Source organism: Dama dama, chromosome 19 (genome assembly GCF_033118175.1).
Source record: "Dama dama isolate Ldn47 chromosome 19, ASM3311817v1, whole genome shotgun sequence".
In the NCBI taxonomy this organism is placed as follows: Eukaryota; Metazoa; Chordata; class Mammalia; order Artiodactyla; family Cervidae; genus Dama; species Dama dama.
The window spans coordinates 8237265-8251952 of record NC_083699.1 but is presented as its reverse complement, the minus strand read 5'-3'; the positions used below and the strand labels follow the sequence as shown (position 1 = coordinate 8251952).

The following is a 14688-nucleotide window of genomic DNA, read 5'->3' as shown; positions in this document are numbered from 1 at the left end:
GGAAGAAATGTAACACATTCCCTGTTTTACATAGGTACTATACATATATATTATTATCATTCAGTCGCTAAGTCGTGTCCAACTCTTCATGACCCCAAAGGACTGTAACCTGCCAGGCTCCCCTGTCCGTGGGGATTTTCCAGGCAAGAATACTAGAGTGGATTGCCATTTCCTTCTCTAGGGGATCTTCCTGGATCAGGGATGGAACCTAAGTCTCCTGCATTAGCAGGTACATGCTTTACCACTGAGCCACCAAGGAAACCCCCAAACATATGCATACGCAGCCATAATTACAATACAGTTCAGATATATTAAGAGATATTAAGCTATCACTTAATACAGATATATTAAGCTACCACTACATACACACTGTATTAAAAAACAAGAAAAATATACTGAGTAGGAAGAGTTTCCAGAGCCCATAGTACATCAGTCTTAAAGCACTTTATTTTATAAAAACATGATAAATTTTCCTGATCAGAATTGTCAAAGTTCACTTTCTCACTGCAGAGTTTCAAGAAATATTTCACAATCTAAAGAGAAGAATCTTTCTCCTGAGGGTTACAGGATCACTGATAGAAAAAATTAAAACCACAACCAGGTATAATTTCCACAACTTGGTCTCTTCACGCCCACAGATAGAAAAACCAGAAGGTACACACTCACCGCAGAGAGCTGGCTCCATGTGGACCGCAGAGGCTTGTGGTGAATCACAATTTTTTCATCGGATTTCTGTTCTTTCGGCTCTGACTCCTCATCGGAGTCGATGTCAAGGGCCTTTTCTTTGTAGTTCTGATACAGGACAGCGTTTTCTGCAAAAAAAGAACCAAACCCTCCACATCACTAACTGCCACCCCCCCATCATGAGGCTACTTGTTCTAAAGAAACATCCAATATTTATGTGAGGTTTGGCCTCCAGTTTAATAAACAAGAGATAAATGGATTTCTTCATGAAGAGTCATGATCAAAAATCTATTTTCTCACTCATACAGTTCTATCCCCCAATCATCTGCAGGGGACAGGGCCTGTACGTCAATGCCAACTGAAGCAAAGTTTCCATGACTCTGTCCACCACTCATGAAGGTCATGTCTATCACATCATTGTTTTTTAGGTTAAATTGAATTTACACCCCTTTATTTTTCGATTTAACAAACATTTATAGTACATCTACAATGTGCCAAGGGCTGGGAGTAAATAGAAAATAAAAGACACTTTCCATGCCCTCATGAGCTAAAAATTTAATGAGAAATATTGTAAAAGTCAGTCATTCATAAATTCATTCAACTGATACTTAGAAAATGTCTACTAGACACCAGTAAATGCTAGGTGCTGGGGATACAGCAAAGAACAACAACAAAAAGAGAGAAAAATCTCATTCTTCAAGAAGCTGACATCAGAGTGATGAAAGAATGACAATAAATAAACAAGCAACTTTTATAATATGGCAGATGCTGAAAAGTAACATGGCGAAAAATCAAACAGAGAAAGGGTGTTATGAAGGGTGATACGCAGATTTTAAACAGGGTGGTTTAGGAAGGCCTCATAGAGCTGACATTGAAGCAAAGATCTAAAAGGGGTTAAGAAAGGAAACCATCTGTACTACTGGCAACTACAGAGACATCAGCAAACAGAGACAGCAGCAAGTACAAAGGGCCTGGGGCAGGAGTCTGCTTGGTGTGTCTTACAATATGTACACCGATAGGGCAAGGAGGCCTGTGTGGCTGGAATAAGTTAAGGGAGGGGAGGAAGCATAGGAGATGGGGGTTGGGATGAATAGAGGGCTGACCATGTAGGGTCTTGCCTTGATGCCATTGAAAGGACTTTTGTTTCTTACTCCAAGTAAGACAGCAAGTCATTTTAAGGTTGAGGACACAATGATCTGGCACAAATACATATGTACAGACCAAAAGATTTATACACAAGTGCTCTGAGGACAGACTGTCAGCAGGACATGATTTAGTCTGGGGGTCAGAGAGGTGTTAATGAGGAAAATCTTAAGATCTGAAAGCTGAGAAAGCACAGAGCTACAGAAAAAAACCACCTGCAAAAGTAAGAGGAAATAAATGACCTGAGAAGAACAAAAGAGGTCACGAGCTGGAGTACAGGTGTCTATCAGACAAAGGGTGTAAGGCGGGTTTAGGGAGAAGAGCCAGACAGTTCAAACCAGGCAGAGTTTTGCAGGCAAAGTTTAAGAACTGGATTTTATCATGAGCCCCAAAGCCCCAGTTTCTTTCATACTGTAAAGGTTTTATTTTATCCCGACTGCAGTGAAAATCCACTGAAAGACATTTTTAGATTGGAAGAGCAAAACATTGACTAGATAAGAGACTAATTAGGATGCTCTTGAAGTGGTCAGTGAAAAGCGATGGAGACTTGAGGGGGTTGGACTGGGAACAGGAGTCAGACTGGCTGTGGTGGTCAGGATGTCTTCTAGCTCTGTTAAGTCCCACAGCTGAAAAGCGGAAGAAGGGAACTCCAGAAGAAATTCGGCTTTAGTGGAAAGATTATGAGTTTGGTTTTGGAACATACTGAGTTTGAAACGCTTTCCCTATTTGGTGAAGCCAGCAAAACATCCGCCTAATTTCTCATCAACTATGGCATGTTCTGTGTGCATCATCATCACTAAATACTCAGAGTTCACACAAGACTTTATTGGTCTCTGATTGGTCTGCATATGAAAGCAGATTACAAGGGTACAGATCTCTGTAGAACCCTTTAAAGTACTTAATTATATGACATAAAATACGTTCGGACATTGTTGATATGATGTCTCATTCATCTCACAACAATGCAGGCAATTATGAGCTTCATTTTACGCAGAATAAAACAGGCTCAGTGAAGTTGAGAGGTGTGTTTAACGTCACTCAACTGATAAGTAGCAGCAGCAGGACAGGAACTCAGGTCTCTGGTTCCAATATCACAGGATCTCACCACTCAGCCACACAGCTTCCCGACTCACATTCTTGTTAGTCACCAACTGTAAGACTCCTACATTCCTCACGTACATATACGTGAAAAAGAATGTCTAGGTCATCATATTTGAGAAGAGCAGAGAGGGTGCACAGAAACAGCTCCTCGTAAAAGGAAACAGCATAACACTAGTTATAATGAAGGTCTGTCCTCAGACTTCAAAAAAGCTCAACATTTTTAACCATTTGAAGCAAAAGTCCCGAAACTAATGCCAAATTCCAGAAGATGCAAAACATCTCTCATGATTGATATTAGATAGATGCCTGTTCACTTCATAACAGGGTACAAGAGAAAGCAAAGTGCGTGAGAACCAGTTGTCTGTCCTGATCCTGGCTGTGTGACAGTGGATAAGGTACCAAGCCTCTTGGAGATTCCAGATTCCTCGGTTATAAAATCTGCAAGATGCCTTTATCCCAACCAGCAAAAATACTATATCTGGGTTTCTTCCCCATAGAAAACATTTTTCTAACAGGGATACAATAAATACATTTTTATAAACTGGTCATATTTAAATGATAAAATGGGAACTGATTTTTATAAGAATTATATGGGGAAATGTTTTGTAATCAGCTAAGTTGATAAAACTCTGGGTGGTTTTACTTTTGATTTACTTAGAGAGGGGCATACCCTTCTTCACTGTTCTTTTAAAGGGTGGAAAACCTTAGCATTTCAAAGAATGACAGGAAGTAACTACCCTCACCTCCACCACACTCCCCCAGCTCTACAAGCTCTTGAGGTCCATTGACACTGGATCCATTTACACAAAGTCCGCTAATCTGATTAGGGTCTGAACACCTGGTGAAAGCTGCTTTTGTTTCTGACTGAGATCCTTCACAAAAACTCTATACAGGGTCGAAGTTCATAGCAGTAGGGTTCTGTTAGTGAAGAGAGTTAGATTTCCTCCAAATTGAAACTTGGTTAGGAAACCATATTAATGATAGTAAAATGTAGAAATATGGGGATAAGACCATTAAGTCAAAGGAAATATGACCTAAGGAAATACGGACGTAAGATCTACATGCCAAACCTTCAGAATTTTAAATTGCAGAGATAGAACTTATCCTTATTCTTTCTTCATTTTTTGAGGGAGGTGGGGATGGAGCCAGAGCAGAGAAGAATTAAAAATCTTCTCTGCTGGTCTGACAAAGTCATCGGCTTACAAAGAATGCCATTAATTTTATTCACTGCTGGTATTACTGGATGAAAATTTAGCTTAGTGCAGAGCTTTGTGCTGTATAATTTGAGAAGAAGTTGTACATTTTTCTCATCTTGTGTTTTTGTTACTTCAGTTGGATTTCAACTTATAATTGATATTCCACATTGAAACAACAATAAAAGTCTGGAAAATCAAATGCTTACCTTCCCCATCAAATGTTCCTTGTCCTTTCAGCATTTTTTTCTAAGAAACAAGAAAAGCAAAAAGAGGAAAAGCAAAGCAAACTATGTATGAATGAGCCAAACAGAAAATACAGCTATTTCAAGAAAAAGTACTTTTTTTGTGGTCACATTCATTGGATTTCCAACAGCATGCACACATGATCCCTTCAGCAGTCATATGACTACTACCACTCACTTAAAAGATGAAATAAAATGTACAATATCCCCCACACTCTGCCAATACAGCTTGAGAATCCTCAAATGACCAATAGCTTTCAGCTTATTACTGATGATTCACCATCACTGTTAAACTGAACTATGCTATACTTGCAGAGTTGGGGGAGGGGACGGGAAGCACATAAAATGTTATGTAATTTCTTTACTTAGAAATTAGTTTGCTCAGTCGCCCAGTCGTGTCCTATTCTTTGTGACCCCATGAGCTGTAGCCCTCCAGGCTCCTCTGTCCATGGAACTTTCCAGGCAAGAATACTGGAGTTGAGAAGACATTCCCTTCTCCAGGGGATCTTCCCAACCCAGGGACTGAACCCAGGTCTCCTGCATTGCAGGGAGATTCTTTATCATCTGAGCCACCAGGGAAGCCCACTCATGATTCATCACCACTGTTAAATTGAACTCTGTTAAACTTGCAAATTTGGAGGGGGAAAAAATACACATAAAATGTTATGTAATTTCTTTAAGGCCATAGGATCTAAAATAAAACAGGCTCGCTTGTGTATTACATATGTGACATTTATATAGACTGGTTCCAGCTTTCAGATTAATCAGGAAAAGATGTGGCTGCCAAAATGAATTTCTGCCCTATTGCTGAGATCTGTCTTGTGTCTGGAGAAGGCAGCACATGCACACTCCAAAATCTCCTTCCCTCGTCTTCCCTATTTATGTCATATTTGGTATTTTAAGGAGTGCAACTCCTAGGTCTTTATCTGGGAGCAACACCACACCATTCACTCCAACCTGAAGTTCCAAGCTACCAGCTTGTTAAATACACTCAAGGGTTAAGTGGGCACAAAATGGGAATGAGATGCAACCAAAGCCCCTGGTGAAAGAAGCCAGAAACAACGAAGATGACAAACTATGTCCTTTGTGATTCTGGCAATTGACCTTTAAGATTCACATTTTACCTGGATGGTATTTAGTATCCGTGATCATCAGGGAAAGGAAAAATATTTCAGTAACTAAATCACTAATGTAAGTACTTAAAATAATCAACAGGCTGAAAGGAAATCAGTGTTTTCCTGTATCAGCTGTGGTGAATCAGGAACCAGTAACTGACACTTCTAAACAAGCACCACACTGGCAGATCCACGCCTGCCTGCCACCCCCTTTGCAGCTACCTGTATTAAAAGTGCTCAAGACTCACTCCACCAATACGTGTAATTTGCTGTGTTTTTTTCCTCCTACTTGTCCCCCACATTTTGCCAAAGAACTTAGAAAATTAATACAGTGATAAGTTTCAGTTTCTCCCATAAAACTGCATTAACCTGGACTCTGCCTACCAGCAATAAAATGGCCAAGAGATAGATGTGCAGGGCTCTGATCAACAAACAATAAAATTAAAAAACAACAATAACCTGTGGCTCCCTCTGTGCCCCTCCTCCCCACCCCAAACATCTTCACTGGCGGCTTAGTGACTGCTTAACGTGCGACCCTCTTGCCCACTTTTACCTTTATCCTTCCCAGGCTGGAAAACTTCTCCTTGTCTTCCATCACTGCTTTCAGAACCGGCTGGGACATCCTGTTCTTCTTCTTCGAGGTGCCAGGACTGTCAAAATCAACGCCACTGACCACCGCCCTGCGATAGGAGGTGGACCGCAAGCCTCTCCGCAGAGACCCCGGGCTGTCCAAGTCGTGCTCCGCCTCGCCCTCGTCCTCTGCTGGGCCCAGGGGGGCCCCAAGACCCTCCACCATGCTGCGTACCTTGAGCAGTCTCTTGTGAGGTTCCACGTTCAGACTGTTGGACTTACTAATTTTAATTTCCGAGGCCAAGCTCTTCGGAATGATCTGCTGTTTTCCCACTTTGAGGGCGGCGGGGCTGTTTGTGCTCAAAACCACCGAAGGACTCTCCAGGAGTTCGTTCTCCGGTGAGGGCAGCCTTTGGAGGGGCAGTTTTTGTTCCAAAGACCTTTTGGGGGGCGAAGGAGAGAGCTTCGAGGGTCCTCGCTCACGGTCCTTAGCAATGTTGCCGGACAGCGAACCGGCGCCTTGGGAGGAGATATCAGGGGAAAGCCCATTTGCAGCCGGCGAAGGCAGGGGGCTGGTGGGGAATCCGGGCTTGTCCCCCTCGGGGCTGCAGGGGGAGAACGCTGGAGGAGTCCGCGGGGGGTGCAGCGGCTGAGGCGCGGGCTTGGTCGCTGTGCCGTTAGCTGGGGACTTGGGGGAGCCGCCCGACGCCACTCTGGGGACTTGGGGGGACTTGGGCCGTCGGAGCCGAGGAGAGATAGCCCTGTACTCCGGGGAGACGGTCCTCCCATTGGTCACCGCCCTCCGATGGGCGCAGAGAAGCAGGGGGCTCCTCTGGACCGTCCTGCCGTCGGAGGCGCCGGGCACTTCGGCCAGACTCTGCGCCGCAGGGAGCGTCTCTCGGTCCTCCACCGGGAAATCCGTGATCAGCAACCCGCTGGGGCTCTGGTAGGACTGGGGCCTCGGCTTGCTCCGGCCCAGGAGCTGGGGCTGAGGGGTTGAACGCCTCCGCCACAAAGGGGTTAAGCTGTTGCTGGAAAAATCCACTTCGCTCTCGGTGTTCATAGCGGAGCCTCGGGGGTCAGCCCCCGGGGGGGCGGGGGTGGCGGACTGCACCTAGTTAGTCTTGCCTAAAGAGGAAAGAAGTCATGGAGCTTGGCCTCCGGACTACCAGGCACGCCTTGCAGACGCGCGCGCTCTGAGCCCGGGGATCACCCGGCTACCGCGGGACACAACTGCGTTCAATTACCCACCCTTTCTGGGGCAAAAACTGCGCCCACCGCGGCGAGGGGTCCAGTACAGAAACCTGGGTCGTGCCCAGGCGAATTAATCCAATCACCTCCGCGCCCCTCTCGCGGCCCAAGACCACCCGCACAGAAACAGACCGCCACCAAATCGCCGGTGCAAACTGATGCACGGGAAACTTGGGACGAGTTCAGCTTTCTTGGGAAACTCGTCGCGCGACGCTCCCCTCCGCCGCCATCCAGCGGCCAGCCCCCGTCGCAGGTCCCCTAGAGCTCCAGTAGCCCGTCTCCCAGGCGGATTTACCTTCAGGGCTTTGTAGAGCCCGGGGCCGACCAGCACCCCCGCCCAGTGGGTGGCCCGGGTCCCGGACCGAATCTTCGCAGCGGGAGCTCGGGAGAGCTCAGCCGCAGACCCAGCGTCGGCTCCGCCCCCAAGCTTGATCCCGCCCACGGCATTGGCCACGCCCCGGCCCGCCTCAGTCGCCGCCTTCTGGGAGCCGCTGCCTTCCCGCCCTGGTCTCTCGTTAAAACGCTCAAGCGCACCTGGGCAGTGCGCCGAGCCCCGGGTTCCGGGCCACGAGATGCGGGGAGGGGGCGGCGTGGGAGCTGCGGGCGCGCAAGGCTGTTGCTCGGAGCACAGCGTGGGAACAAACGTAGGAGGCCTGCCAGAAAGCAATTTGCGAAGGCCTGGGCCCCCGGGGGATCTCCCTGGTAGGAGCTCGGAATGCCGAGCACCGTAAGGCGGGTGAAGGGCGTGAGCCGGAACGCGTAGCTCTGAACGCGGAAAGCCAGGCGCCTCTCAGTATTCGGGTGGTCTTAAATCCGACGCCCTACGCCCCTGCTTAAAATATCTTACGGACTGATAGGCTTGCTTGTGCCTGGAGTATTTCTGGAGAGATACTTAATAGCCAGTTCGGGGGAGCACAGCTGGGTGGCTAGGAAACCGGAGCGACGGAGTGTTTTCATTCAATCACCTTTGGATCTTGTATGCTTTGAATTCCGAATGTTACCTATTAAAAGTAACCATAATTTAAACTGCCAAAAAAAAAAAAAAAGCTTATTGGTTTCTAAGCATACACGGGATAAAATTCAGAATCCTCTCCAAGGCCCTATAGGACTTGGCAGCTGGGTAGGAGCGCACGAACAGGAAGCGCTTGCCTCTGTAGCCTAGTCTTCCCCCACCCGCTACACTCGTTCCTCCGCTAATTTTAGGCCACACCCACCAAGTCTGACAGCCTCAAACCTTCCCTTTTATTTCTCCTTGACCTTCTGACCTGTCCGTCAGAGAGGCCCTCCCTTCTGGATCTGATTATGGCTACGCTTATTTACTTTCCCGGCCACCTTTTCTCATCTATCGACACTCACCGCAAATGCATTTAATCATATATTTAGTTTTATGCTTATTATCTGCTTTGTCATCTTTTGACTGAAAGCTGCAAGAGGGCAGGGGCCATGTTTCTTTATTGCCCCCTCTGTATTCCAGGCACATAGAGTGGCACTTAATGAATATTTGTCGAATGAATGAATGTACGAATGAATGAGAGGGTGACCTGAATGAAGACCACCGCAGAGTGCTCCGTTGCCAAGTAGTAGAAAGTTGGCTGTGTCCTGGACAAGCTCCAGCAATGTGAGAAGAATAAGGCAAACTTGAGAAGACAGATGATTTTTAGACCATAAGATCTGTGTGATTAATTCGATTACCAAGACATATGGGCAGTTCTCCAAACTCTCCTTTTTGGCATTCACAAATTCAACAAGGGTATACTGCACATCCACAGAGTCCTCCTGTCTGCCCTGGATAGGTTGAATTTTATTACCAAAAATAGTAAGAGGCAAGTTCTGGGTGGTGATGAGTGTTTTTCATGCTTATTTATACTTTGCTATACTTTCCAAATACTGTACATTAAATATATGTTACTTTGATTTGAGATGTTTTCGTAAGTAGAAGAAATGGCATCAAAATATTGATAAGAAATTTTTCTAAAAGAGAAATTTACCAAATATTTTGGTTAGAAGATATGGCTGATTATATACTCATACCTACCCACTTTTTAATATAGGCTATTTTTCATACTAATATGTATTACTTGTATATTGGGAAAATATAATAAAGTTAATTTCTAAAGTGCTTAGTTAATGACAGATGAAGTGTTACCTAATTCGGGATGCAATCTGTGACTTACATTACGAAGTTTTAAATGGTGATGTGAGAAAATAGCTTCTCTTCAAATTATGCTGGTTCTGCAAACAAACATAACTGATGATTATGAAGAAATTGCAGGATATTCCTACCTAATTCCTAAGCAACAACATAATACCCACCAAAACAACAACAAGGACAAAGCATGAAGCTCTTGTTCCTTCACTAAGCTTTGAAATCCACAGATCTATGGCCCATTTTACAGTCCATTCAATTTATCATAATTATTCAAATCTAGTGTTCTTGCCTGGAGAATCCCAGGGACTGGGGAGCCTGGTGGGCTGCCATCTATGGGGTCGCACAGAGTCAGACACAACTGAAGCGACTTAGCAGCAGCAGCAGCAGCAGAATACTTTTGATAGCATGTGCTATCAAAAAAAAAAAAGAGCTGTGAATTAAATTACGACACTGTGTTGTTACATAGGATCTTTTTAATACTTATGATGGTTTTAAATTTAGATATAGTTTTCTCAGTAATGCACATATTTAGAAAAGGAAAATATAAGCAAAATAAATTGATTAAATATTTCTACTAATTCTGTACACGAGTCTAATTTTCCCAAATCCCTCTTCACACAGAGCATCAACATGTGCTTGTCCACACAGTATCATTGATATACATGTAGTATTTCCTAAAAGGATGGCCTAACCGTGTCTCTGGGATTTGCTTCCTAGCCAGACATTCATTCTTCAAGTTTGATGCTGGCACACTCCTATTAGATTAAAAGCATAGTTTTCTTGTTCAACTGAATTATATGTCATTACAACCTATGTAGGCCTTCCCTGGTAGCTTAGCTGGTACAGAATCCACCTGCAATACAGGTGGTTCTATTCCTGGTTCAATTCCTGGGTTGGGAAGATCCCACTCCAGTATTCATGGGCTTCCCTGGTGGCTCAGATGGTAAAGAATCTGCCTGCAATGCGGGAGACCTGGGTTCGATCCCTGAGTTGGAAAGATCCCCTGGAGGAGGGCATGGCAACCCATTCCAATATTCTCGCCTGGAGAATCGCCGTGGACAGAGGAGCCTGGCGGGCTACAGTCCATGGGGTTGCAGAGTCGGACACGACCGAGTGACTAAGTACAGCACAGCACAATACAACCTACATATCCTCTCTATTAATGGCCAGAAAGAAGTTTCTGACAAATTGAAGTTCCAGGCCCTCGCTGCAATCCTGTGTGATCCATGAGTTGGTTATATTACCCTCTTGTTGCTTTGAAATTTCTTTCATCTAATCTGACACATCTGGCAATTTCTCCTGCCTTCAACTGCAGTTCTTAGCATATGGTTTTGACACATGTAGTATTAAATTGCATAGAATTCAGTGAAATGATGACAATTCAAATAGTTATAACTATGTTCACAAGTGCAAAAGCAATGCCAGCTATATCAGGACTGCCCTCTGGCCAATGGCTATTTCTTAACATTAGTAAAATGAGGTCACTGGTGATGCAGTTGGTAAAAAAAAATCCACCTGCAGTGCAAGAGGCCTGGGTTCGATCCCTGGGTTGGAAGATCCCCTGGAGAAGGAAATGGCAACCCACTCCAGTATTCTTGCCTGGGAAATCTCATGGATTTCCTGAGCCTGGCGGGCTACAGTTCATAGGATCATAAGAGTCAGACATGACCTAGCGACTAAACCACCACCAGCACCACACATCCCAGTTTCAGAGATGTTAAACTATGAGACCAAAGTGCTTCTTAGAATTGGAGAAATACAGGTCCATCTAGTCAAGGCTATTGGTTTCCAGTGGTCATGTATGGATGTGAGAGTTGGACTATAAAGAAAGCTGAGCGCCGAAGAATTGATGCTTTTGAACTGTGGTGTTGGAGAAGACTCTTGAGAGTCCCTTGGACTGCAAGGAGATCCAACCAGTCCATCCTAAAGGAGATCAGGCCTGGGTGTTCATTGGAAGGACTGATGTTGAAGCTGAAACTCCAGTACTTTGGCCACCTGATGTGAAGAGCTGACTCATTGGAAAAGACCCTGATGCTGGAAAAGATTGAGAACAGGAGGAGAAGGGGCTGACAAGAGTATGAGATGGTTGGATGGCATCACTGACTCAATGGACTGGGTTTGGATGGACTGCGGGAGTTGGTGATGGACAGGGAGGCCTGGTGTGCTGTGGTTCATGGGGTCGCAAAGAGTCGGACACGACTGAGGGACTGAACTGAACTGAGGCTGAGTAAGGTGTATGATGAAGTTCCCTGTTCCCCGAAAGCCTCTGTGAAGGAGTCTGGGTGGAAGCAGACCTGAAGAATATGTAAAATATCGCAAGACAGACGGGAGGAAAAAGATATCCTAGAGCCATGTCCCAGAATGAATAGAAACACAAGGGCATGGCTTGAGAACTAATATTTACTAAGTGCCAACTATATTTCAGGACCTAATCTCAAATTAATCCTCTCTCCCCTTAAATAGGAAGGAGCTGAGGGTCTAAAAGCTCTTCTTGTACTGTTGGTAAGCGGTTGAGTCAGAATCCTATTAATAACTGGGATCTGTCAGACTCCAGAGCCCTGGAGCTCCACATACCAGAAACTAAAGTCACAAGATCAGGGCATTTGCATTAAGAAGTTGTGGGAGATTGATTTGGCTTAATAGAGAATAGAATGTGGTGTGTGACATAAACTGAGGGGTCTGGATTTTACTTGGATAACATCTGACACTCTGGAAGTATTTATTTAAACTTTGCTATCTTTTAAAACAATATAACTGATAACATCAATCTGAGATAAATAAATAAAAATAAACAGATTTGTTTGTGGGTTAAAAAAAAAAAATCCACCTAAACCCATAAAATCTGAGGGAAATCTTCTCTTGGAAAGAAACTATGGAAACATATTTAAATATATGCATAACAGACAAATGTTAGTATCTAATCACTCACAAATCTTTAAGGAAAAAACTAACAGTGGAAAAATGAGCAGAGTGAGAATAATTTTAGAGTAGACACAAGTGCTTTCTATACATAAAAATACACTCAGCCCCAATTGGTAACAACAAAATTGAAACAGTAATGAGATCATAGTTTTTCATTCATTAGATCAACAAAGACTTAAAAAAAAAAAAAAAAAACACATGGTAAAAGTGCAGGGAAAAGAGGGTTCTGACTCCTTCATGGTAAGAATGTAAACAACTTATCTGAAAAGCAATTAGATGATACTTAATCAAAACCTTGAAAACAGGCATATCTTCAACCAAGTAATTCCATGCCCAGGAAATAACCCTGAGGAAATCATCTTTGATGTGTAAAAATATATATGTTCAAAGATGTCCATTAAAGCATTTCTTACAGTAGCAAAAATATCAGAATCTGACTCTTTACCAAGAGATTTGTTAATAAATCATGATGTAAAATGAAACAACCAAAAATAATAGTGTAGACAGAAATTACTCATACAAAAATTCAAAATACTGTATGGTAAGTAGGAGAGAAAAGTTATTTTTGAACATATTATGCAGAATATCCTACACTGAGTTTTTTTTTTTTTAATGCAAACAGCTGTGTATAACTACTTAATGATAGAGAATCTGCATGCAATGTGGGAGACCCAGGTTCGATCCCCAAGTTGGGAAGATTCCCTGGCGAAGGGAGTGGCAACACACTTCAGTATTCTTGCCTGGAAAATCCCACAGAGAAGCCTGCTGAACTACAGGCCTTGGGCTGTAAAGAGTTGGACACGAATGAGTGAATTAACACAATTACTTAATATCTAGATTTGTAATATTCAAAATGTTAGCATGTCCACCTCTGGAACAAAATTAAAGGTGGTATTTCAATTGTGCTTGGCTGTAAAGCAGACCACCTTACCACTTAGTGGCTTAAAATAGCAAATTGTATTATTGCTCCTCACCATTCTGCAAACTGGTATGGTGGGTTCTTCTGAGTGTCTCCCCAGGCTCTCCCACATGGCCACAGCCAGCTGTGGGGCAGGCTGGATCAGATGGACAGATGGACAAGAACAGATGGCTGAGGGTTGGTTGGTGCTGGCCATTAACTGAGGTTCCTCAGTTTTCCTGTTCTCAGATCTTAAACACCCTGGACAAGCTTAGTAATCCTGGTACAATGAAGTGATGAGTCAAAATGACAAAGAAAAAATTGGAAAGGATATTTGAAAAAGAGAACTTGAGAACTGATTAATTCTCACTGGGAAAAGAGTTCTTAAAAAGATACTTTCTTACAGCACTTATAATAATGATTAATATATTACCTTCTGCTTTTTAAAACATTTTTTGAGCACTTGCAATACACCAGACCCTCCCTCTTTGAAGTGCTTCAACTATATCACTGATACATGACTTAACCTTCACAACGACCTTATGAGGTAGGAACTACCACTGTCTCCAGTTTACAGAGGAGGAAACTAGAATGCAGAGAGGTTAAGTACCCATGCAGTCTGGCTCCAATCTGCCTCATAACGACTACATCGTTATATTATTTGTGATTCCATTATTCACTGATATTCTTTTCCCACAAATAAAACATAAGCACCCCACTGTCAGCTCTTCCTCTGTCTCCTATGGTGCTTCGGTAAAATGAACAGATGAATCGATCAGTGACAATGTTAGTCCAGAGGAGGGGAGGCATACCAAGCAGGGTCATCCAATCAGGAAATAAACGCAAAGGCCTTGGAAAGGAAGACTTTTGTAAAGGAAAGGCAGTCCTGTTCATCAGCTAGTATTTTCTTTTGGTTCCTGATGGGTATCAGGCTCTGGACTTGTAGATACAGTGGTAAAGAAAGTCAGCATGATCCTGCTAACTGTTCCTGCCACAGTCTTGCTAACAACCTTTCGGGAAAGACCAACCCCAGATGGCATCTCACCCATGTTGGCATTTCACCTAGTGCTCTTTCAACTAGCCCCTCTCGTCTTGGGGGGCAGGGAACCCGACATACAGGGCTTCTGGAGAAAGCAGGCAGCCTGAAGACAGTGCAGGCACTTCACTGCAATTGTGGGAATTCCGAGAGTGAAAGGAAAGGCAAAAACAGAGCAGTCGCTGGAGGGAAAGGGAGAAATAAGCAGTTTTATTTCAAGACTGGGCACACTTGGCTGGACGTCAGGCAGCTGTCTTGTAGTTTGTGTCTGCTGCTTTCTAACTGTGGGAATGAGGACCTCTATAAGACTGCAGTTTCTTCAACTACAAATATGAAATTGTTCCTCTTCTCAGCACAGTTTGAGAACACTGATTGATTAGA

General features: G+C 43.9%; 1 protein-coding gene across 2 annotated transcripts in view; it reads right to left on the bottom strand.

Annotated features, from left to right (window-relative positions):
• Positions 1-7701, bottom strand: part of ARHGEF26 (Rho guanine nucleotide exchange factor 26) — a 136058-nt gene extending 128357 nt beyond the window's left edge. The window contains exons 1-4 of one of the 2 annotated variants that reach the window (XM_061168169.1): positions 7598-7701; positions 6035-7179; positions 4331-4370; positions 667-812 (exon numbers count right to left, since the gene is read on the bottom strand). In XM_061168169.1, the coding sequence (XP_061024152.1) occupies positions 667-812; positions 4331-4370; positions 6035-7114 (1266 nt within the window). In that variant the 5' untranslated portion in view covers positions 7115-7179; positions 7598-7701. Of the gene's footprint in view, positions 1-666; positions 813-4330; positions 4371-6034 lie in introns of both variants that reach the window. The other variant, XM_061168168.1, reaches the window with a different exon arrangement.
• Positions 7702-14688: the final 6987 nt, after the last annotated feature.